The following is a 25359-nucleotide window of genomic DNA, read 5'->3' as shown; positions in this document are numbered from 1 at the left end:
ATAATTATGGCATAAAAGAAAAACTGTCTGAGCCAAGACCAATCAGGGAGCCAATTGGTTGGCCACTCAAAAGTGAGTACTGAGCATGGATATTATTTTGAATGTATGATTGTAAATTGGCAAGCTCATCCTCAATAGTTTTATTCAAAGAATGAAAAATTCTCAGGATGAACATTAGTAGCATATTTATAAAAAAAGAACCACATATTAGTTGATCAGAGGCATTAAAAATAGGAAAATTGTCAGGATACATATCAGGAGCTATATTAAGTCCATACAAAGAAGAATTAAAGGTACCTGACAACCAATAGTAGTTAGAACAATAACTATAATTCCCTAGTTTTTTTAATATGTGCTGAGCAGCATCATAATCAGACCAATTATGAAGCCAAGTGTGTTTAGCGTGACAACAGAAACACAGACCCCTTGTAAATTGACTAACTTTCAAGTAACGCCAACGTACAGAATTCAATTGCATTGGGGGTTTAGAAAATAGCCAGGAGTGTGAAATAGATTGTAGTTGTGAGACAATAAATGTAGAAGACACGATCAAGTTAGGGGTAAAAGAAATTTGACCAAATGCCATTGGGGGCTCATAGTATAAAGTAATATTTGTGCCATGGGTCATAAACATGTATTGTGCATGACGAACCCACAAATTAGGGTTAAGACGAACCACAGAAGTGTCATTTTGAGCAGAAACACCATTAACCATAAACAAGAAAATACAAAATAAAATTGTAACAGAATTAGCAGTAATAATAGCAAAAACAGCAGCAACAAGATTTTCAAGAGTCTGAGGTAATGAGGCCTGTTGCAGTTGTTGTTGAACTTGATATGTAGTAGATTTAACCTGTCCCCAAGTGATGGATTGCGGGCGCTTCAACCTTGGAAGCCGAACTTCTGTGTTCAGATGAAGATTGAAATCCGGAATCAGGTTGTGAAGGCCCTGATGCCATGCCATGATACAGACAAACACAGCGCGCTGGAACCCACACTGCTTGTCCAGTAGAAGGATCTTCCACAGCAGCGTAACCACAACCCCAGGTGATCAGCAGTGTAGGGCCTTTCCAGGTTGGATCTGGAGCTTGGCGATACTTTACCAAAGGCCTTGCTAAAGATTCAGTAGTTCAAAAATGCAAATTAACAGGTGAGTCTGCAAGAGAATCTAAAAAGGTTAAATAATTCCAAGTATATAATGCTACAGCAATGAGATTTTGAATCTTTCTCAGATGGTAAGGGCCAGACTCAGTTTGTAATTGTTTTTGAAGCAATGCCTTAAAAGTACGATGAGCTCGCTCAACTATAGCTTGACCCTGAGAGTTGTAAGGAATTCCTTGCACTAAAGTAATATTCCATTTCTGACAAAAGGTTTGAAATTCCTTACTAATATAAGCTGGGCCATTACCAGTTTTCAACTGAGAAGGCCGAACCATTACAACAAAAGAGGATAGGCAATGAGAAATAACATCTGAAGTACATTCATGTTTTAAAGCAGTAACCCAAAGGAAGTGTGAATGAGTGTCAATAGACGTATGAAGATAACAGTATGGCTTAAAGGTTGAAAATTGAGTTACATCCATTTGCCAAATTTGATTAGCTTGGGTTCCTCGTGGGTTGACACCCACTGGAAAGAGAACTTGCAGTTGCTGACAAGCTGGACAAGCACGGACAATATCCCGGGCTTGAGATAATGAAATTTTAAATTGCTTTGCAAGCAATTTGGCAAAATGACTATCAACAGGATCAACAAACAAAGATGCAACATCCTTTAAGGATTCATCTGCCTTCTGATTTCCTTCAGTCAAGGCATTAGTAAAGAGAGTATGACTTCAAATGTGTTCTACATACAAAGAATACAAGCGAGTTTCCAAACTATTCTTTAAAGATTAAAACAAGGATAACAAATTCTTATCCAAAGAGAAAGCACAATAAGAAAAAAGAAAAGATTGCATAGCTAAATACACATATTGAGTATCGACAATCAAGTTAATAGGTTGGTCATTGAACAATTGTAAAGCTAAAATCACAGCAGCCAGCTCAGCACGTTGAGCTGAAGTCTGTGTGGCAGTAAATTTAGAATACCATTGTTGTTGAATCTGCCAGACAACCACACCCCTTGTAGGTGAGCCATCAGTAAAAACTTTAAGAGCTTTAGAAATAGGATTTCGCACAAAAATGAAAGAAAAGGCTGGATTTAAAGTAGTAGTAACCACTATTCTAGGATCCTTGGGTAAAGAATATAATAAGTTTCCCACATGTTGAGAAAAGGCTATCTGATATGATTCTGAAATCATCATCAAATGCTCATGTTCAACTTTTGTACGAGTGAAAGCTATGCTAATGAGATCCTGTCCTGTAAGATGTAAGGTTCTTTTACAACCTTTAATAATCAAATCCTCTAATGTTGATTTGATAAGGATAAATGTTTCTAGGTGGAGTAGCTGACAAATTAATCCATTCATGAATGTTGACTGCTTGTGGAGAGGCATTAGAATAAAGACATCCTGTGGGTAAGGGTGCAGTAGGAAGAATAGCTAAACAAAGTCCTATTGTTAAGGATGTTATCCTGTCCACATATCGATGCTTAAACTTATTTAATATTTCTTGAAGGCATGTTCTTTGAAGATCAGTTAATATAACTAGATCTCCTGGTGATTGTGCTCCCTTCAAAGACTGAAATAAGGGCAACATATCACCAGCTGTAATGTAGAAGAATGAGCACGCCCAATTAATAATGCCAAGTAATTTTTGCCATTGTACTAAGGTATATGATTTATGTACTTGTAATTCAGGAAGAATTGGAATGGAGCAATTATGCAACATTCTATGTCCTAAGTAGGTATAAGGTTCTACCTTTTGAATTTTGTCTGAGGCTATATACAGTCCTTGTTGTGCCACAGTATCTGTTAACTCTTTTAACAACTTAGATTCATCAAAATCTGGGGCTGCTATCAATATATCATCCATATAATGATAGACTAAATAGGAAGGAAATTTATTCCTATAGGGTTGAAGAGCATTATCCACGAAATATTGACAAAGTGTAGGGGAATTAAGCATTCCCTGAGGCAACACTCACCAATGATATTGTTTTGTGGGCATGCTATTATTAAAAACTTCTCTTAAATCATGAAGGAAATGCCATTTCCCATTTTTCTTTTTTATAACAAAAACAGGAGTATTCCAAAGACTAGTAGAAAGTTCTTTATGACCAGCAGCCAATTGTTCTTGAACCAATTGTTGTAAAGCAGCAAGTTTTTCCCTTGATAATGGTCATTCTTCCACCCAGACCTGTTTAGAACAGAGCCATTTAAGAAGAAAAGCCATCATCAAGAATCAAACATTAAGAAGAGAAAGGATATCACAATCCCAAATATTAGTATGAATATCTAGAATGTATGGTTGTAGGAAAAAAAACTTACCAGCAGATTTTGTAACATTAATTTCTTGAACACTCTGCCAAGCAGCTGTAGAACCTCCTATTCCCCACAATGAAGAAACTTGTTTTTGCCACTGTACTGGCCAATGTAAAGAGATGACAGTAACATAGACTCCAGTATCCAATAACCCTTGAAATGGTTGTTTATTTAGTAAGAGAGAGGAGTTCAGCTGATGAAGTAAGCCTACAGATAAAAAAGTTGATCCAAATCCTGCATCCACACGATTACCTATACCAGGATATGGATTTTCATATAGAAGAAGAAACAATTGAACAACAGAAGAATTACAAGGAAGAACTTTGAGGAAGATTCACCCAAATCTGAATCATGAAGATACCAGTGTAATCTGAATCTATTACACCAGGCACAACAAAACAGCCCTTTTTGTGTGCAGAAGAACGAGGCAAAATTAAGCCAACTAATCCTGAAGGAAGAAAACCTTTAAATTGAGATGGAACTATTTTAACTTCTAAAGGAAATTTAAACTCAAGTTCCTCTTGAGTGATTAGATCAATCCCAGCGCTACCAGCTGTGGCTAGGGAGAAGTGAGAGAGACTGCTGGAGGAGTCAAGTAATATTTGCTTCCAATCTTCAGGAAACATTGTATAACCATTTTTTATTCCTTCTACAAGTCCTCTTGTAAAATTTCCACTAATCCCATAGTCTGTACCTACCTTTTTTAACTCTCCTAAGATCTGATAAGGCAGACCCTCCCATTCTGCTACTTGCAGTCCAAGCTGTGGCTCCTGATCAGGATGATATTGTACTGGATAAACAGACACTAATTCTGCAAGTTCTGTTCCTGAGACAGAGGCATCATTTTCACAATCCTTTTTCTGAAAAGAAGACTGAACAATAGTCAGGAGGCTTTTTCCCTGTATTTGCAGAAGCTGAGAGAATGGAAGACATATATTCAGGTGAAGAAGGAGGACAAATGACAACATTAGTATAACGTGAAGGTAGAGGTGTTAAAAGAGAAAGTTCATTGTGACCAAATTTTTCAATTGCATAGCTACATAAATGCCACACCTGCAAAACTTCTATTTCTGCTCTAGGTTCAGTATGCAATGTTTTCCTATACGTTCCCAATCAGTTAATTTTAAAGACCCCTCTTTTGGATACCATAAGCACTGAGCTGCAATCTCCTGGACCAGCCTTAAGAGATTTTTCTCTGGTACCTGAGTATTATTTTTCTTCAACAAATAGCCTAATTCATCTACATGCTTCCTTTGTTCCTCTGAAAGCGAAGACCCCATACTTACAGAAACCAAAAATGGTTGAGAAACCCCAAAGGGTTGAAGGTGCACCAAATCCTTGCCGGACGAAGTAAGAGGGTCCCTGTTCAGGCGCCACTTGTTGCAGTGACGAGTCAGTCGAGGTGTTTGATCATGATCACATGAATCATGATGACTTTATTGGAGTCTAGTCTTGTCTTTATACACATATTTAGTAATCCTCTAACATTGGTTAACTTTGGTTGTTGCTCAACCTTTGTTACTGTCTAGCATAGTAATTAACACAATTAATTATCTCTAGTTAAAGTCTAACACATGTTTACTTCCTCTCTCTAATCCTTCTTTGTATTAATGATTTTGTTTGTCTGAGTTGTATTTGCTTTTGTCCTTATCTGAGGTTTGCCATCAAGATAATGACCTTCCTGCAATTACAACTCTACAGATGTTGTCAAGTTGAGTTTGAGGAAAAGAGGATGTTGGTCTTGTTATGTTAGTTGCCAGGTTTTCTAATACTTTCTAATTCTTTAAGGAAAAACATATGAAAGCTATTTTTTTCACAGGTATCATAAAGGTACATGAATTCTATATGTGAAAACCAGAGGCAACTTTTAAGACTTGTGGACTTCAACTCCCAGAATTCTCCAGCCAACTATGCTATGCTGCTATGCTGACTGGAGAATTCTGGGAGTTGAAGTCCACGAGTCTTAAAGTTGCCAAGTTTGAAGACCTCTGGTGTAAACTATCTACAATAAAAAGGCATTCATTTCTAAAATGGAAATGTTATTTCATTGTCAAAAGACCAGCTTCAATTATCTTTTACTCTCTTTTGGTAGGTCGTATGTATGACTATCATATTCTGGATATGATTGAACTGGGCATTGACAAGTTTGTTGCCCTCAAAGATATTAAGGTAACATATTCTGAAATATCACTAGTTTCCTTACTGACTTAATTTGTTGGGGGTGTATCTCTTTTCTCTCTGATTTCTGCTTCTTAATTGCTGTTTGATCAGTCTTTTAATATATTAATAAAGGAGACTATTTGTAGCTCAGGGTGACAGGAAGGGGTCCTTGGTGTTCTCTGAGATTGCTTGTTTTCTTGCAGACGTTTCTTGCTAGCACTGATAATGTTACTAAGTTAGAAAACAAGCAAGCTAAGGACCCCTTTTAATAATATATTTTGGTCATATTTATTTATGTGTGCCTTATCAGCAATGATAAACTGCCTGGAGTAGTCTGTACAGTTTTCTTGACAATTTAATTTAATTTTGCAGTAAACACTTTTCTGTACTAACACTGTGCAAACTGATATAAACAGAAAAATCGGGGATGCTACTTGAAACTCAATGTGACTATAATCTATGAAAGAATATATCTTTATCCAGGAAGCTTTTCCCATTGTTTGTCCTCATTATATTTCATTGGAATCTGCTTTTTAAACTTGGGGGATGGGATTATCGGTGAAGAAGCTGTAGTTTGCTACAGTCCAGGTGGCTTGAAATTGGGTAGTCAAGTCCAGCCAGCTGTGATGGGTTACTGCTTTTGAGTGACACCATCAGCTGCTCTACTTGTTCCAAGAATTCCTGGATATTTAAGCTGTTACTTTTGACTGACCAGGGCAGAATTTACCAGTAGTGCTGTCACCGGATTTAAATAAAAACGTAGAAGATCAAATTTATTTCAGCAGCTTAAGTCTGCCTATACTGAAACTTATTTTTTAACCCTATGTAACTATAGGAGCACTTGTTTGTTTTTAAGACAGTAAATGTACATATCACAGTGCAGAAGAAATATTCTAATATGATGCCTGTCATTTCAGTTTTTATGAGCACATTAAAGAATAGTTAACCTTTCTTTTGTAAAAAGTTGTTTTATAGTTTATATTTAAAAAACATCTCTTTTTAGTGAACGGCATGGTTCCAGGTTTTCACAGTTCCATGCAAACATGACCTTGGTTACATATTCATCTTTCACATTTGATTTCATATCATATCATTACATTTCATATTTTCTGTAAATTTTCTCAGATATTCTTATACTCTTCAAACTTGTTTTCTATATTTTCTACTCATTTCTTAACTTATTTCTTTTTACTTTAAATAATTCTCATATCTTCATATTCGTTACACTTTATACTTTTATCTGTCACATTTGCAATTTCATCGCATATTCTGATTTTATTATTCCAAAAGCTCCATCTTAATTCAAATAATTCAAAAAATTTCCCCTTTAATTACTAATTTGAGTGTACCACAGATTACTAATTTGAGTGTACCAAGAATAGTTAACTTTGAAAGTGCCTAATTTGTTGGGTTACTTGTTTAATTGCCTTTTTAAAATTTCAATATGTTGCCCACTAAAGATGTTGGGTTGTAGTTCCCAGAATTCTCAGTTAGTGCAGACAACAAACAGCTGGGAGTGTAGTCCCAACATATCCCCAAAAGGGACATCTGAGCTGCCAGTTAACATTGGCAAGGTCTACCCAGCCAGTCTATTCCTATTGGGAGTGACCTGGTGATAGGTCTTCTGGGGTACTTTTTCTCCTTCTCTTGGTCCTCTGCCAACCATTTTTGTTCTTTAATCTTTTATTTTTTATAACAGAACAGCAAGTGCCCAGAGGGAACAAAGCCCATGCTGATATTTGCAGGAGATGCTTTTGATATTGATGAGGAACATAGAAGGTTAAAAAGCCTTCTAATTGGTAAGCCATTTGAGTTAACCTGCTGGTGTCATACAGACCTGTTTCTTAAACTTTTTTGCTTTCAGGATCCCTTCCCATTTTTAAAAATGATGGAGGACTCCAAAAAAGCTTGCTTTTTGGGGGTAAGGGTTATATTTGACATATGAAAAATTAAATTTGTTATGGAATCATGTAAAATTAATATTAAAATCTAGTAGATTCTTAATATAAAATATTTTTCATGAAAAAAAAACTATTTTAAAACTAAGAAAAAGAATAGTGAGAAGAGTGACATTAGTAGATGTTTGCCAATATTTTTAACACCTGGCAAATAATTTTGATTTTTGCAAACCACGAAGAGAGACTTAAGGGATCCTGGGCATCCTTGGACCACCCTTTAAGAACTTGCTCTTGCTCTTTTTTTGCCTTTTAGATTTTTTCAGAGGCCCCGTTGTGCCCAGTATTCGTCTGGCCGGCTTAGAACATGTTCTGCATTTCACAGCAGCGGATGAAAAGATCTATATGAGAAGTTACAAGTAAGTCTGCGTGGTGTTTGGGTACGTGCCACAATGTGCAGTCACATACTGACTAGGACTAGAAATGCGGTGCATTTGTGCGTGATTGGATTAGAGCAGTGTAGGAGAGGCGTTAGGTGGGGAAAAGTCTAATTTTATCCTTTCAGGCTGGCTTCCCATGGGTTATGGTTAACCTGCTGTCTGTATGAAATGGCTGAAGACCCAATTAAAATGTTACTTTAAATCCTCATTTACTTAGAAGAAACATAATGTTACAGGTATATTAATTGTACTTAGAAATTTTATTTTCAAGCTAAACTTGTTGATAAAAACTAGGGATTCTCAGCACTAGCAAAGTGCATGTACGCATGAAACATACATAACCACAAGCAAATTATTTCTTCAGAAATCATGATTTCCTCAGAAAACGCCCACCAAATTACCCTCTTTTTAACCAGGAGGTACCCTATTATTTCTATAGTATTCCTTGTGGTTCAAGCTATCCAGTTGTGATTGGTTTTGTCAGTTATTGCTCTCCCACTGTGTTAATATTCATTAACCTTTACTGTACTAACAGAGCTTAATGTCACCTACTTTGCAGTATAGCTCCACTGTATTCTATCCTTGAAGGTTTTTTCTAGATTTAATTATCTATTTTGGATTGTTACAGAATAACTGTTAGCTTCATATTGTTATGTTCAGCAATTCAGGGTCTGGGATAGAGTGATTGTTGAATACTGATATCTCTACTCGGCTGTTCTTTTCATTTCTGCGAAAGCTGAACATAGACACAAAACCTGTTTACAAACTGTTGACCTCTGCTTTGCTAGAATATCAGTTCAGGTTTATTATGACCCACATACATATGCCTTAGTTTCTTAATGTGTTTGAAATATTGTCTTGTCTTCTGTGAATATAAAACATTACTACATATGTACTGAAAACTCTCAGAATTTTTCATACAACATGGCCATATCTGGAATATCCCAAACTGTGAGAATTCTGTTTTGAATCATGTATAGAATCCAATCATAAAAACTGAGTTTGATGCGGCTATGCAACTGTACAAAGTCTGGGGCGTGAAGTTTTATCTCCTCTCTCTCTCTCTCTCTCTCTCTCTCTCTCTCTCTCTCTCTCTCTCTCTCTCTCTCTCCCCCTCTTCCCCCCCCTCTCTCTCATAAGATAAGAGATAAGAGAAGGAGGTTGGAACATAAGATCAGAATATATGATCACCAATCTTTATAATTTAATAATATCAGACCTATTATATTATGCTTGGTTGACTAACCATCTCAGTGGAGAGAATAATGAGAAAAGAACAAATCAGACATATGTATCAGTCTGAAGATCTGGAAACTGCTGCCACTCGAAGGCGGCCCAGTACAGGGAAATTCCAGCTGTTTAAAAATTGTAAATGTTTTAATTAATATGAATGTCCTCAAAATTAACTATAGTTGTCAATCTACCTAGCGTTAAGGAGCAGGAATATAATTCAGATGCAATAAGAACAGGGTTTCTGATAAGGTTATAAAAGGAATTTGTGTTACTTTCAAATGATGAAAGACAGAATACAGAGAAGACAGGGTTTACCTTTTATGAGCTGGTACATCTCTTTTCAAACTTAGTCATGTCTGATATTTATTAATGCAGCTTTGGTAGAATGTGGCATTGGATGCATGTTTTTAAACAACTGCTATGTGCAAGGGGACTTGGGACTGATGAACCAAGAAGTATACTAAGAATTAATATTAATTTATGTTAAACTGTTATGTTTATGTTAAATTGCAGCTAGCTGCTATTAGGCTACAATTGGTTATTGCTGTGTAATTTCAACAAGGATGGAGAAGAAATTACTCAGATATCCTTCAACCAATCCATTTCTCTTACGAGATGATCGGGCTATTATTTTGGAAACTGGATTGCACCAAGTCCTTAGTTTTGAAATTAAATATGGATTAAAAATAAACTGATGAACAACTGGATGTCATACTTCTCTATTGCTATAATAGTAGATGGGGAGAGTTGGCACGCAGAGCCCTCTCTGCGGGCACGTGAGCCATTGCCCCAGCTCAGCTCCGCTGTGCATGTGTGCGCGCACCTCCCACCAGCCAGCTAATCTTCGGGTCTCTGCTGCGTATGCATGAGGGGCGGGATGCATGCATGGGGTACATGCACGGAGGTGGGGTGCATGCACGGGGGACGCGTGCACATTGCATTTTGGAGATTTGCACATGCACTTTGGGCACTCGGTGCCGAAAAGGTTAGCCATCACCTGGTCTAGAGATTTGCTTGTCCATCATTTGTTGTAATGTTCTTTTCCAATGTAGACTAAAATCTAATCAACCAGTTAGATGTTTCAACCCAAAACCCAGCAGTTCGTCTTTATCCGATGCTGGCTAATTTTTGATCTTTGTCCCTTTCTCCACCATTTCTGCTGTTGCGCCCCCCGCCCCTTTCTTTTTTCCTTTCTCTAACTTTTTTATTCAAACTGCATTCTTGTTGTATTTCTGTTATTTTTTCCCTGCAATATATACTCTTTTAATTTCTTTTCTATAAGCTCTTTAATAATATTCTTCGGCACTATTTGATCTCATTAAATTGTTCCCTTTGAAGGTTACTTGTAGAGCCAAAAAAGGACATCATTAAACAAATGTTATCCTCAAAGTACTTTTCTGCAAAATAAGCCAAAGTATGTTATCTCTATGGTAAATGAAGCAATTTTTTTCTATCTCACAAAAGTGTATGGCCATTACTCTGCATAGTGTTTCTCCAGAAGGAATCTATGGAGAAAGGGTTGCTAATATTCCTTTGGGGGCGGGGCAAGATTTATGGCATATTGTGGGGTTCTTTCTGCTTAATCCTGATCCCAGAGTCTTTTATACAGTACTTGATTTCAGTAAATATTTGTCTATTGATACTATTAATATAGATCTGATATAGCTTTGCATGTTGGCGTGAGGCATTGATATGAACTGCATAAGACTGATTTGTTCTTTGTGCTGAACTATTTGGATTCTGGAGGAAGACTGTTACAAGGATCCAGAATGTCAGATGAACTAATCAAACAGGAAGGTTTCTTTCTCTCTCCCCCCTTGTCCTATTTTCAAGGGTGTTATTGAAAAAGTCTGGTTGTAAAATACCAAGGATTGAACTTGAAGATATGGGACCCTCATTAGATTTGATGATAAGGAGAACACATTTGGCATCAGATGATCTATATAAGCTGTCACTAAAGCAACCTAAAGCTCTCAAGGTACGTAGACAAGTCTTTATACATTTAGGCCGGGAAAATCTGCCCCAAGTGCAGAACTGAAAGTGACACATAACTGAAAATATTTTTTTTTCTGCTTGTGGATCAGAGTAACTTAACTTCAACTCTTTACAGTTATATTTGATTAATTAAATCCACTAATATGCGCTACTCCGGTTTTTCTTAATGTACTTTAAGGATTATTTTAGATTATAAATGTCATTTGAATCTACTTTGGGAATGATTGCTGCTTGACTTATTTGTAGTCACCATTTATTTTATTGAGATAGGGATGTCCTCGTATGTATGCCTTCAAGCCAATCTTGATTCCTGGCAACTGCCTGGACTAATCGCTGCAATTTTCTTGGCAAAATTTTGGAAATAATTTGCCATTGCTGCCTTCTTAGACTGAAAGAGAATGACTTGGTGCCTAAAGCAGGACTAGAACTCACAGTCTCCCAGTTCCTAGCCTGGTGCCTTAACTACACCAAACTGGCTCTCTGTGGATGTCTTTAGGTAATATCATAAAGAGCTAATCTGATAAGAGTTAGTCTAATTTTGTAATCCTTGCATCATTGTTTTGGAGTTTTTGCAAATTAAACCAGTTTTCTCTAACCTGAGTGCCTTCCTCATATCTGGATCAATCTACAGGTCTCCTGGTGAGAATTCTGGGAGGGGTCGACACATTGGAAGGCAATGGAGTTAGGAAGTGCTTGGTCCACAAATGAGACTTCAGTACAGTTCTCCAGTCACGGATTTGTTTCTCCTAACTAATTTAATTTAGATGACATAATGAATTAACTAATTAGATTTAAGTTGTAATGGAAGGACATTTTCCAGTCGTTATTGGAGCAGGATTGCATTTTGAAGAAATGTCATTCTAGATTTTTTTAAAAAGAACATTTTCTTGTATTTCTAGCCAAAGAAGAAGAAGAACGTCTCTCATGATGTCTTTGGGACAAAATATGGACGGATTCACATGCAGAAACAGGACCTGGATAAACTTCAGACTAGAAAAATGAAAGGTTTAAAGAAAAGACCGTCTGAAAAGAAAACTGAAGATGGAGAAAATCCAAAGAAACTAAAGTTGGAATGAGAAGTTTAGACTGGAAGGAGCATTTGAATTTGGCTCCTATCAATGAAATGCCATATAAACTTAAATCCTATCTCCTGTAAATTTTACTATTTTTCCTTTTTTTTAAGCAGTGGAGGATCTTAATATTTTTTTTTTCTAATCAGCTTTAGCTGATCTTTGATACCTATACTATAGACACCTATAGGTGCTTGACCTTGCCATAATATTTTCCCAATCTTTATCATAAATTATTTAGAATATAAAATACATCAATTGTTTATTTTTTTCAGGGATTTGGAGCGGGTTTGCTCAAAGTTATATAGAGCTAAAGGCTTGTCTAGAAATGAAGAAAAATTTCCAGAATGTTTTGGGCCTATATCCTTTTAATTTGTTGTCGCTCTGAATTAAGTCTGTATTCTTATTTATCATCATTGCTGTTTACCAATTTGGCTTGTTATCTCTCCATATATGCCTGGATTTCAAGTGCCAGAATTCTGAGCAATATCTATGCTGGCTGAAAATTCAAGAGGCAATCCAGAGTTTTGGGGAAACTGGTTTATGTAATATATTGTTTTGTCAATCCAGAGTTCCACATTTATATCAAGAACTCATTTCTTTTGACTTAAGAACAAAACGAAAAGGAATCACATTAGAAGCAAGATTTTTCAAGAACTTAAAAATGTGAAGGCACATAGAGCTATAAGGTTAGGAACAGCAGGTGACTTCTCTAAGTTAATATTTTTGGATTACAGTATATAGTCTTGCTTTAGGGAAAAGCAACAAAAGATGCAGGTGTTGCAGAAAGAAAGAAAGCAAACAATGTAGATACCTGTAAACAAGCTTATCCATCATGCTATGAAATACCTATGCCCAATTAATGTTCAGCTAGAAAAAAAAATCCTTGCTTGGTAAGATTTGTTTGAGCAGAGTCCAATTTGTTATCAAGATAACTCCTCAGCTTCTGTATTCATTTCTACATTTCCAACCCGTACAATCCAGAGACTCTTTAGCTTACATAAGAGTATAAAAAAATACCAAGCAAAGCATCCACGGTTTAACAACTATAAAGAGTGAAACAATACCATCCAAATAAAACCGCAAAACAATGAACATAGAAAATGAAGATGGCATGACAATATCAAGAGAAGGTTCTCCACAACAACTCTGTCCTTAAAAACCTCCAAAATATCAACAGGGAGGAGGCTGCTCCATGGTGCCAGTCCTGGCCCAGAAAAGCAATGCCTCTCAGACCTCCCAAAACGTGGCAAAAATGGCTTTTTTTCTGTGATCTAGTAGTTGGTCATAGGACACAGGGTGAAACTTTATTTTTTACCGAGGTCGTCTTTTCAAAGTCTTTTCAGATTTGATGCTGATACTTTCGGAAACTGTTACAAAAACATTTCAATATCCTGTCCATTTGGAATAGTCTTTAACTTCAAATGGCTGGTTTTTATTTTTTTTAAAAGCTTAAATAGTCCATTAATAATGCCCCATGGTGCTAGTAATTTGGTAAAGTAGAATACTTGAGATGACGTGTCTTCATCAAAGTCTGAAACAGCCACAATTCATTTCAACTTAGAGTTGTTAGAACATCAGACCTCAGATAAAGGATGATTTTCACTTAACAAACCCAAGGGCCAGGGTTGTTTCTTTTTAATAGAGAAGAATTTATGCTACAATCTAAATTGAGCATCCTTCTCATTCTGGGAATTGGGTTAGGGTTGTTAACAAAAAAAAATACAAACTAAAAAACAGCTCCTTTTTGGGTACGAAAAAGGAGTTATAATTGATTGGTTGTCCTTTATAGTGTGATACATAAAAGTTCATTTCCCCCTTATTCAGCCTTCAAGTGGAAAGTTAAGTCGTTGGTTCAAAATCTTCCCCAAATCTATCATTCACTGTTAAAGATGGCTCTCTTTCTCCTTATTTACCTCTTTGAAAATTAGTGTGACTTAATTATTTGGCATACATGTCATAAAAATGAGTGGAGTGAGAAATGTGAATACACTTGTATTTTTTTTAATCAGTTACTGCTGCCAATGCTATATATATATATTTTGCACACACAAGCACGAAGCCGAAAGCACCAGCCTGAAGATGGCGAGTGGGACCTCGTCGAAACATTGCCAAGATGCTCTCAATCTTACACAGGAAAAGACCCGCACACGCCAAGACCTGCATGCCTATACCCGTGAAAATCTATATGTTTTCTTAAGTTTTCGTGGGTATTTATCTGTATGGTATTCAGCTTTGTTCGGGTATTTTCCCACATCATTATAGTTGTGCTTTTAAAGTTGTAGCAATGTTTTGGCAGAATCTCATCTGCCATCATCAGGGTTCGTCTGAGTCAGTCAAACGGCTGTGAAAGTCTGACTCACAGACGAACACAATACAGATGGCAGATGAGATTCTGCCGAAACGTTGCTACAACTTTAAAAGCACAACTATAATGACGTGGGAACATACCTGATACATACATACATTTTTTCAAGCTTCCCTGAATAACATGTTTGAAACTATTTCAGTTTCCACTTGACAGCATGCTATTGAACAAGCTGCTTTTTGTGAGGTATGTTGGAGTGATTACTTTCCTCCATTCTTCAGTTTCTTAAAAAAATGTTTGATGCTCTGATAATCATAAAGAGGCCACATGTGGAGATATTACATTTTTATGAGCAGCATTAGATATATTTGCTAATGAAGTCAAATGGAACAGATGTGTTTATGATTAAAAAATTGAATTTAAATATATTATTATTTAAATACACTTAGATTTTCTCCCTTGATTTAGATCAAGATGAGGAAAAGGCAAATTTTATTAAAACTAATTTCTCCATTTAAAATTATACATCATTTTTAAACAGTCAATACATTTAACACAGACACATGGTTATAAAGGAAGTAACTGTTTAAAAAGCTAACTAGTTGCAATACTAATGTGTTTCCTACCCAATTTGCTGCTCTTTGTTGATATATACTGTGGATGTACATCATGAATGTCTTCTGATTGTGTTTTTAATTATCAGAGAGAAAATGCTATAAAAATGGAAAAGCATCAGTGTTGTTGAGATCATAAGTGGAATCCAGGCATATCTCAAAAGCAAGTTTACTTGGTGACTGTATTAATTAGTTTTACCACATAGCTGTCGTGTATACGTACCTGTTTTCGTTCATTTATAAATGTGTGTGTATATAAGAGAGAGAGCATTTTGCATCAGGTATTTGTGTGAAAGTAGGAATGAACCTGTATCAGAGATGCAGTATTTGAGGGACTTCTAGATCCTAGGAGATTTCAGTTTATGCAACATGTGTAAAAATACTAGAATGAAGATTTTTAGGAAGATTTAGCAATAATGGTTTATAGAACAAGAGACGATTCTCAAAACACAAATTCTGCAGAACACTAAGTTTCCATGTGAACTGGATGATGTGATAGCACTTAGATGGAAAAGTACCAGGAAATATGAGAAGAGTAGCAAGCTGAAACTGGTTAAGTTTGTCAGAAATTATAAAAATAGATGGGAACAGCATGTACCTTGTTTGGGGCCCTCATAACTTAAAAGCACCTTTTTGCTTGTAGCTGTTGCTGCATAGTTTATAAGATTCATGGACCTGTGCAGTTGAAATACCATTGTGATGGAATAATTGATCTTGTTTTCACTATCTGTGTTTTTGTTGTGACAAAGCTTTGTGTGTGTTTGTTTGTGTCTCCTTCCCATCCTGTCTTCTCATCTTTCCATCCCATTGCAACCCAATTACAACAATGGATTAATGATTTATTTGTGTTAATCTACTTTGAGCTAAACAGGTTCATAGTACGGAGGAGTAAGTAACATTGGTTTGATACATGCATCATGATAAATAGTGATTTGTTTGATTTTAGCTTAGTCCATTCTATGGGCGCACCCATTGTGTCTTGTATGACATGGGTTGTGGCTTTGTAGTATATGTGATGTCAGTCTTTGGGTTTCATCAACAATCAGTCTGACCCTAACGTATTACAATATGCTTTCACAAGGTTGCACTAATTTCCTTCACTTAGTCCAGGTGTTCCAGTAAGAGTTTTAGCTTTAGAATATTTGTTCCAAACCATGTAATCCGGTAACTGGAATGAGTCAGGGTTTTGTTTTTTACCTTGCTTTCCCTTGTGATTGACTAGCACTGAGGATTTGTTTGGCAAATATATTGTCCTGTGCAGCAGTTCTGTTGTTTATGTACAAGCAATTCTAGATCCAACTCCATGGCCATTTTCCTAAAGCAAGAGCTGAGTGGGATTTTAGAAAATGCTTAGTTCTGTAGATGAATACATACCTGAAAATAGAAGTAGTCCAAAATCCAGAGTATGGGAAGAAAGGACTGTTTATTCAAAGAAGTGTAATTGTGCAGCTGAAATACTTACCTGTGTTACCAAAAAAAATTTTTTTCACATACAAACCCAAGTGACGTCTTGGAGAAAATTAAGAATGGTAATTTGTAACAAGGCAGAAGAGAGAAATTGGTATATATTTGAGGATTGAATTATATTAATTGTCATTTTTTCTGTACAGTCTTTATTTCCCCTGGCCTTACCTATTTGTTGTCTACCTTTCTTCCATTGAAAAGTCCATAGCAGACCTTTGACTGACTATCATATAAAAACTTTGCACTGCAAGTCTGCAAATAGGAATCTCTGGAGAATTTTGGTTGGTTGGGTAGAATGAGAAGCTCCATAACCACCTTCAGTTCAACAGGACTGAAGGACCTGATTCTTCTGCAACAGCAAGACAGTATAATAAAGAGAATACAGCTTGTCAACTTTATCCTTGAGTTTAAATCCAAGTCCTATGAATACATCAGGGAAATAGAAGTTCTGCCTCTGATTTTTGTGCAGGATCTTCTCCAGGTCTACAACTTAAAGCTACCGCATTATATAGTAATGATACATAAGTAGAGGAAGGCAATGAAAAAGCTTTTTTGTTAAGAGTGAAAAGAAGCAAAAAAGTCCATTGTGCTGTGTTTTGTTACCCTGGAAAATCTGCATATCTACTTTCTTGCTCTAGCACTTTTATAAATTAGTTTTAATTTTAGAAATTGTGTCTGACAGGTGCTATCTTATCTGACCAGGCTGGGGTTGGCCCCTATCATAACTCTTCACACTTCTCCCTACCATTCTCATCTTCAATATGCACATAAAAATATAAATAACACATTTTCAGCCTCCCGCACCAGACAGTTAGAATTGAGCATAGTCTCAATTTGATACCCATACACACATTGGATGTACCTCTTTGAACCCCTTATCAGTAGTACCTGGGGATTGAAATATTGTAAGCAAGATATAAGGAAAATACCAGTAATATGAAATAGTATTTTGAGAATTCTGGAAAAGTCCAAACACATCAGTCTCTGGAATGAGTTTTTTGTTAAAGGAGCTTAATTGGAATTTAAATAATGGTTGGTACAATATATGTGGAATATATTTCTTACTCATCTCTGCACTTGATAGTGTCTGTGGGATGTTAAATAATCACAGAGGCATTATATGTACTATGTACATCCAAAGTTCTCTCAATATGTTACAGCTGAAGATCAATAGAAATAATGCACAGCAAGATTATTGCGGTAGGCGTAATAATAAAGAAAGGAAACCCTATGTTGAATGAAGTACAGTATATCTGCAGGAATGTTTTTCTTCTGCCTTAAATGTTTATCTCTTAAAAAAACAAATACGATAAAATTGCGGCTGGTGAAGAAGACACAGAAAGTGTAGAAGAATGCAATTTTATGTATACGTTTCTTTAAAATTTTTTAAAACTAGGAAAAAAGCAGTCTTCTTAAAAGTAGCAATAGCACTTAGAATTACATACCACTTTACAGCCCTCTAAGCAGTTTACAGAGTAATCAACCAGTTAGATTGCCCCCAATAATCTGGATCCTCATTTTACCCACCCTAGAACGATGGAAGCCTGAATCAAACTTGGATCGAACTGCTGGCAGTCGCCAGTCAGCAGAATTAGCCTGCAATACTGTAACTCAAAACACCACCGCCATTGCTTTTTCTTTTTCATCATGATTAAACGCTTCCTTGTAAAGCTGTGTCAGGAAACCTTCCTGAGAGAATTTACAAGAAATAGCTTTAAATTATAAAATCAAGATACAGAAGACATAAAGAGGAGAAAATAGAATTGTTCCAAATTACACAATATAGTTAAGGCCTGAATTCCTGTGGTCTGTGACACATTAACTTGTAATGTGGCTGTCTGACCCTTCAGCAGAAAATGATAAAATATCCCGAATTCAGTAGTGACTCTAAAATGATAAAGCTGACTAAACATGTTTTTTATATCCTCATTCTGAACTTGTCATTTTATTGCAAAACAACTCTTTTGAAAAAGTCCCATGTAAGTTGCTGAATATCAATTCAGTCTACACACACACAAACTGACCGGAATAAAATAAGTTATACAATCCTATAACAATTCAAGGACCATTGTAAGCTTAAAAATTTGGGGCTTAAAAAAAATCTAGTAAGATATGCAATTTTAATAAGGCAATTAAATGATTATTTAGAATACTAGAATGGTAAAATTACCTGTTTAAAGAATAGACCCCATTATAATGATAAAATCCAAGGGGAAAAATGTGTGATTGGTGCCACGCAGTAATGTAGCATATACTTTTTCATAATGTTTATCACACAGAAATATTTGGATTTCTGAGCAATATTCCTAGTACATATTGTGAAAACACATGACGTTAAAGGGGGAGGATGTTTTCTGTTGTTCCTACTCAAATGTTTGCAGTAGCACTTCTTTGATTATTCGAACTGGATAATAAAATGCATTGCTAATCTCTCCACCCTTCAACCTGACAGGGTTATCTTTGCAGATAATTCCAAATGTTTTAATTTCCCCAGTAAATTAAAACTGTTGACTTAGGATTGTTGTCTTCAGTCATTTAGTTTCGGCTATTGGGAAACATTTCAAATGCATCCTTTCGCTTGTTCTTTACAAGAATTTGCTCTTCCTGTCATATGACCTATTGCTGCTACTCCCTTATTTCAGAGTAGATGTCAAGTCAATCATGAGGCCCAAGTTGGTTTTTATTTGACCTACTTTTTAGCTCTAAATCTCTTTAGATTTTTATTTGGCTTTTCTATTGAAATGAAGCATTTATTCTTATCTCAAAATAGCCGATCAAGTCAGCATGCTCAAATAGTTATATCTGCCATTGGGAGAAAGAAGTGCATCCTAATATGGTCATTTTAAAATAAATACTTATTCAATGCAGATAGCTGCCCATTTCAAATGATGGTGAAGAGTTAACAAAAATAAAGAGGCAGTTGGCTGCTGAGATAGCAACAACAAAACAACCACTAATACAAAAGTGGTCCTTGTTTAGTAACTGCAAGTGGTTCTGGTGAAATGGTCATTAAGTGAGCTGAGTGACAGAAGGAGAAAGTTTGCTGGTTGCTGTTATGTCATTCAGATAAAAATTTTCTCATATGGTGTTCTGTGCCTGATCCACTTTTCTCTCTTTTCACCCGCTTAAAGGGCGGAGAGATTGCCTTAGCAAGCTATCTATTCTGAGTTGGTTTTCTCCAAAGCAAAGTCTAAAAACCTCTGAAAAGTGCTAACTTCAAGTGAACAAGCTTAGTTTTGTGACTTTAGTTAATTAGAGCCCTTTGTTGCCTGAAACTGATAAAGTGAAGGCTTTTTTTTCTTGTAAATGTGTGCATTGGTTGTACAATTATTTTTATTACTATTTTTTATCATTATCTTTGCAAATAGTCACTATCTGAGGCAGTTGTTAAACCAGGACTACATATACAGTACCCTACAAATATTTCAGTAAAACTAATTCACAGGCTTCAGAAAACACTCCAGTCCCCAAGCCTGGGAATATAGCTATGTCTTCAGAACCTTGCAAAAGGCCAAGAGGATCAGGGACAACATGATCTCTGAAGAGGAATGATGTTCCACAAAGAGGTGCTACAACATAAAAGGCTTTCTTCCTGATTCCCACCATCTGGTCTTCTTTCCCAGCCTGGACCCATAATATATCTGATTTGGCCTTCCACAGGGGGCTTGGGCTAACTTGAAAAGGGTGACCAAATAACTCTGGATACAATAAAGAGAGAGAAATAGCAATAACACTTAGACTTATATATACTATCCCATAGTGTTTTACAGCACTAAGCGATTTACAGAGTCAGCCTATTGCCCCCGATAATCTGGGTCCTCATTTTACAGACCTTGGAAAGATGAAAGATTGAGTCAATCTTGAGCCGGTCAGAATTGAACTGGCAGTGAGCAGAGTCCGCCTGAAATATTGCATTCTAACCACTGCACCACCACAGGTATTTTATTTCCTTTATGGTAGGTTCGAACTGTAGCTCTAGGCCCAGAAAATGTTTGGTTGGGTTGGGTTCACTCCTTGTCCTCCAGTGGTGCTCTAGGTATCTTTCAGCTGTTTCATGTCCCTCAACTCCTCAGTAATCCTTGGGGATCTGAGGGAAAAGAATGGGTATAATCCAATCCAAAGCTCTCACTTGCTCCAGGCAGCAACCAATGCCTTGGTCAGAATGTAGACCAGATCTTCACAGACAATCCCAATCTCCTCTAGAACCCTACAGGGTGCATTGTTCCTCTGGATTGTACCAATCAAATGGTTTTAGTCTCATTGCAGTGGGGGAGAGCATCAGACAACTCCAGGGTCAACAAAAACAATATGACTATGACACAGGAAATAGCAGTCTCCCCCAACTGTAGATCACATTGCCTTTACTCCAACAAGAAAACTAAAACTAACATACGTACGGTCATTGTTATATGTCAGACTATCAGGCCCTTGTTGGCTATGAACTCCTGAATCATCTCTGACTGCCCCAAGCAAGGCAGGATAAAATCTCCAAGGTCAATGAGCCTAGGGAACTTCACTGCCAACATGGCCACTGTTAAAATACTAAGGGCTCAAGTGACCCACAGAGCCCAACCTAACAAATAGGGTCTTGCAACCAACTCCCTGTGGAATTGTGCCTTCGATACCACCAGAGCTTCTTGGATAACATAGACATCCTCTATCCTTGTCCTGAGTTCTCCGTTGATGCCACACCTGAATCTTGGGTGGGCATATCTCCAAGAGGGAATAAACCAGGTCTTGGTTGTAAACTAAAAATCACCATTCCCGATTTGGAGTCTTTTGGTGTCTTCAAAGATATTGCAGTTCCGTCTGCATAACTTTAGCCAACATTGAGGAGGCTGGTGTAGAGCCAAGCCACAAACATTCCTTGCTTTATTGTAATTTTCTTAGCATAATCCACAAGCCTTCATTTCGTAACTCTAATTTCCAATGAAGAAACAATATATTCTGATAGTAAGATAAGCATTAATCATGTGTTGCAAAATAAATGTTATTCCCAGTATTTATTCCCAGGCAGTATTGTTACTCTTTCTCGAAACGCCTAAAATAAGATTAATAAGCACTGAAGAAACAACAAATTATCTGTAATAAATAGTCTATGCAAGGAATATTTTATTCCATGGTGGAGAATGTTTACATTTTTTTCAAAAAATGTTAAAAAGTTGTTATAAATGTTATAAAATATTAAGTTTGGTTTTTGCCTTGACTTCATCCTGCCATTCTTTTTGCCTTATAGAACACATGGATCATTCTATTTTTCTATCAGCAGTGGCCCTATCAACTGAGATACCTAGAGACTTTCAAAAAAGTGTTCTTAAAGCCTCCAAGGAATCAACATTTGTTTAAAGAATGCAAGATATAATTTATTGCAAGCATTAACTTGATCTCCCGAGTCTATATATAATTCTTGTCCATTTAGTTTGTCAGCAAATAACAAACTCGACATTTTTTTCAAATCAGAGTTTGCCCCTGAGAATAAAATGGTCGCACAAACTTACATTATGCAATATCCATTAAATAGAGAGTGCAAATAATGTTATGAGGCACTAACAATTTAAAGAAATGGTCATGTGGAAGAAAAAAAATAGGGAAGAGTTTAACAGGCATAAATACACAATACACTGTAGGCCAGACAAGGAATAATGGATGGAAACTGAACAAGGAGAGATTTAATCTGGAAACAAGGAGAAACTTTCTGACAGAACAATCAACCAATGGAACAGCTTGCCCTCGGAAGTTGTGGGAGTGCCATCAGTTGAGACTTTCAAGAAGAGATTGGACTGCCATTTGTCAGAAATGGTGTAGGGTCTCCCGCCTGGGTGGGGGGTTGGACTAGATGACCTACAAGGTCCCTTCCAACTCTGATTATCTCTTTATCTGTACAATCTACTTTTGATCCAATGAGTTTTAGAAGTATTAGGTTGACATTAGAAGTATTTCCTGATAGGTTGGGGGTGAGTACATAAAATATGATCATGTTTATTTGAACATGGTGAACCTTGGTTTGTTTATCTTATGCATGAAACAGATCCAGTAGACCCTGTTGGACACAGTCCAGACAAAGTATAATACTTCTAATTAAATCTTTGGTTTCAGTGATCAAGAGTTTAGTACTTTCTCCGTTCCTGGATGAAATTGACATGTTCTAAAACTACTTAAGCTGATTTGCCAGGGCCACAAACACTGTTTGGAAATGCATCCTTGAAAATAAACATCAATACAACCCGGATATTGAATTGAACATGATTTTCTGAATGGTTTTTTCTTGCCACATCCTTGCTCAATAAATAGATCAGAGATGACTTCCAGGTTAAGCCCTCCTCGTTGATGAACTGGAGACCGCGACTGTCCGCGGCTTCAGTCCGTGCTCCCTCGTTGGAGAGCCCCAATCATCGTGATTGGGGCTGAAGCTGTCTCGAAGGGGCGGTGGAGTAAGGGGAAGCCACCAGCCAGGTTGAGGGGAGCCACATCTCCCCCCCGGGCTTGGCATTTTTTTCCCATGAAGACGACCGAGCGGTGGTCCAAAATGGCCACCCTGAAGAGGAGGACTTAGATTTGTGCAGGAGAGAAGAAGAAAGAGGTGGACAACATAAGAACCGGGACAATTTGGTGCAACAACTAACTAAAAGGTACCCCGGGATGGACATTATAATATTTTTTATGAAAGAATAAGAAAGCAGCGGAATTATAAAGAGAAAGGAAAAAAAAGTGAAAATATTTTTGACAGCTGAATGGGGCTTCGAACCAGGACAGGAAGAAGCTGGAATAAGATATTTGAACAAATTGAATTAAAATACATTGGCAACAAATAGGCATAAATTAAAGCTGGACTTAAGAGTATTATTTAAATTGGAGATTTGATTGGTTTGGAATACAGAGGCTCGGAAAGCCCTGAACAATAATATGTGGGGGGAGGTGTGGACATTGTATAATGGAGAGTGCCATCTTGTGGACAAAAATTTAAACTGAAAAAGGGAAAGTTCCTATTTCTCTATGAATCTGATTTGATACAACGAAAAGGAAATATTGAAACAATAAAACAAGTACCCTAGAAAGTGAAAATTGAACCAGAATAAAAGAAAAAAATAGGGAAAGACAGAATGTTGGACTAATTGGTGATCTTGGTATAAACCCAGTGTTGGAATAGTTGTGAATCCAGAAAGCTTGAAGAAGAAAAAAGAAAAAGAAGTTGATTGGTGAATTTTAAAGACTATAAGATATAAGAGTGTGCAACGATGATATCTCTGTGGGAACTAAAAATGGAACTTAAAAATTTGAAAGAACTACTACATGCAAGAGGTGAATCACTTGCCTCTGAGTTAAAAGCTATGGAAATGGCGATTGAAGAATATGAAGAAGAAATCCCAGAGAAGGAGGTGTTAGTCCAAGAAGAAGCCATCTTAAATAGACAATCAACACAAAGAACACCACAAAGAAGAGGAAAAAGAAGGCAAGTTAAAAATGGGGAGTCAAGAAAGTAACTAAAATGGGGAATACCTGTAAAAATCGGAAAGATAGAAAGAAACAGCAGAAAAATAAAAGGGGGAAGGAAGATACAGAGAGAAAGAGGGATATAAATCAGAGGGAGGAAAGATTTGGAAAAATAAAAGGGAAGAGAGATAATGAGGAACAGGAACAGGAAAGAAATATGGGAATTGTACAATAAAAGCAAAAAATGTTTATTTAGAATACATAGGGGTAATGGTTAATGATTAAGAATGGGGATTCCGCATTGATATGAGAGGTAATAATAATGTACTTTGCAATTACAAATCATAGAATATAGACTATTGAGAGGAGGGAGGGTCACTGATATCTTCTTAGAAGATGAATGTTCTTATTTTTATTGCTACAAGAAAGGTTAATGTTTATTATATATATTGAAATAATTGAAATGAATTGTGAAGATGTTTAAAAATGAGATTAATATCAATGACCAAGATTAGCAAAATGGATTGATTGCTTCTTTTTCTTCTATTTCCTTTGTTATTATAAATAAAACTCTATGGAAATAAAGGGAGAAAATACATCGCAGCATCTGACTGAAAAGTATAATGTAAAGTAGTTTATTTTTTTTTTATTTTTTTAGGGAATGATTATAATAACTAATTAAAATAAATGTTTAATTGAGAATTAATTGGGAGGGGAAATTTATGTTTTATTTTGCGTGTAAAAGCTTGAATTAATTTAGACTTTAAGGAAAGAATATGCAATGGAATTGCAAATCTGACAGACAAAAGAATTAAAAGGGAATAAATATGAAGATATGGGAATTATTAGTGAGTTAAATGAGAAAAGAGTACTTTGGAAAAGGCTACGCTTAAAAGAAATGTTAATGTTTAAGAAATATATTTGCAAATTGAAATGAATTGAGAAGAAGTTATGAATGAAAGTAATATTAATGAACAGGATTAATTTGTTCGTTCCTTTTCTTATGTAAAAGTTGAAATGGAGAGTCAAAGTGAGAAAAGAGTACTTTGGAAAAGACCACGCTCAAATTTTTTTTTAATGTTTAAGAAATATATTTGAAAGAAATTGAAATGAATTGAGAAGATGTTTAGAATGAAAGTAATACCAATGAATAGATCTAATTTGTTCCTTTTCTTATGTAAAAGTTGAAATGGAGAGGTAATAATAGAATTAAGTTAAAAATCAATAAGATAGGAAGTTGAATGTAAAAATGAATATATACTTACTGTCATATTTGCATGTAAAAGTGGTGATTCGGAATTATGTTGTACACTGAAAAGAGCTCTTTTTT

The 25359-nt window shown here is 36.2% G+C and overlaps 1 protein-coding gene and 1 long non-coding RNA gene across 2 annotated transcripts in view; one reads left to right on the top strand and one right to left on the bottom strand.

Annotated features, from left to right (window-relative positions):
* RPF2 (ribosome production factor 2 homolog) overlaps window positions 1-14223 on the top strand; it is a 23052-nt gene extending 8829 nt beyond the window's left edge. The window contains exons 6-10 of the mRNA XM_026666682.2: window positions 5512-5588; window positions 7279-7378; window positions 7791-7893; window positions 10981-11125; window positions 12042-14223. Of these exons, the coding sequence (XP_026522467.2) occupies window positions 5512-5588; window positions 7279-7378; window positions 7791-7893; window positions 10981-11125; window positions 12042-12218 (602 nt within the window). The 3' untranslated portion in view covers window positions 12219-14223. The remainder of the gene's footprint in view (window positions 1-5511; window positions 5589-7278; window positions 7379-7790; window positions 7894-10980; window positions 11126-12041) is intronic.
* LOC148132928 (uncharacterized) overlaps window positions 1-25359 on the bottom strand; it is a 27453-nt gene extending 2094 nt beyond the window's left edge. The window contains exon 1 of the long non-coding RNA XR_015745189.1: window positions 25295-25359. This is a non-coding gene — a long non-coding RNA (uncharacterized LOC148132928). The remainder of the gene's footprint in view (window positions 1-25294) is intronic.

Source organism: Notechis scutatus, chromosome 1 (genome assembly GCF_049901735.1).
Source record: "Notechis scutatus isolate UNSWTSFEM ecotype Mainland chromosome 1, rNotScu1.2, whole genome shotgun sequence".
Classification (NCBI taxonomy): domain Eukaryota; kingdom Metazoa; phylum Chordata; class Lepidosauria; order Squamata; family Elapidae; genus Notechis; species Notechis scutatus.
This window is presented reverse-complemented; position numbering and strand designations above follow the sequence as displayed.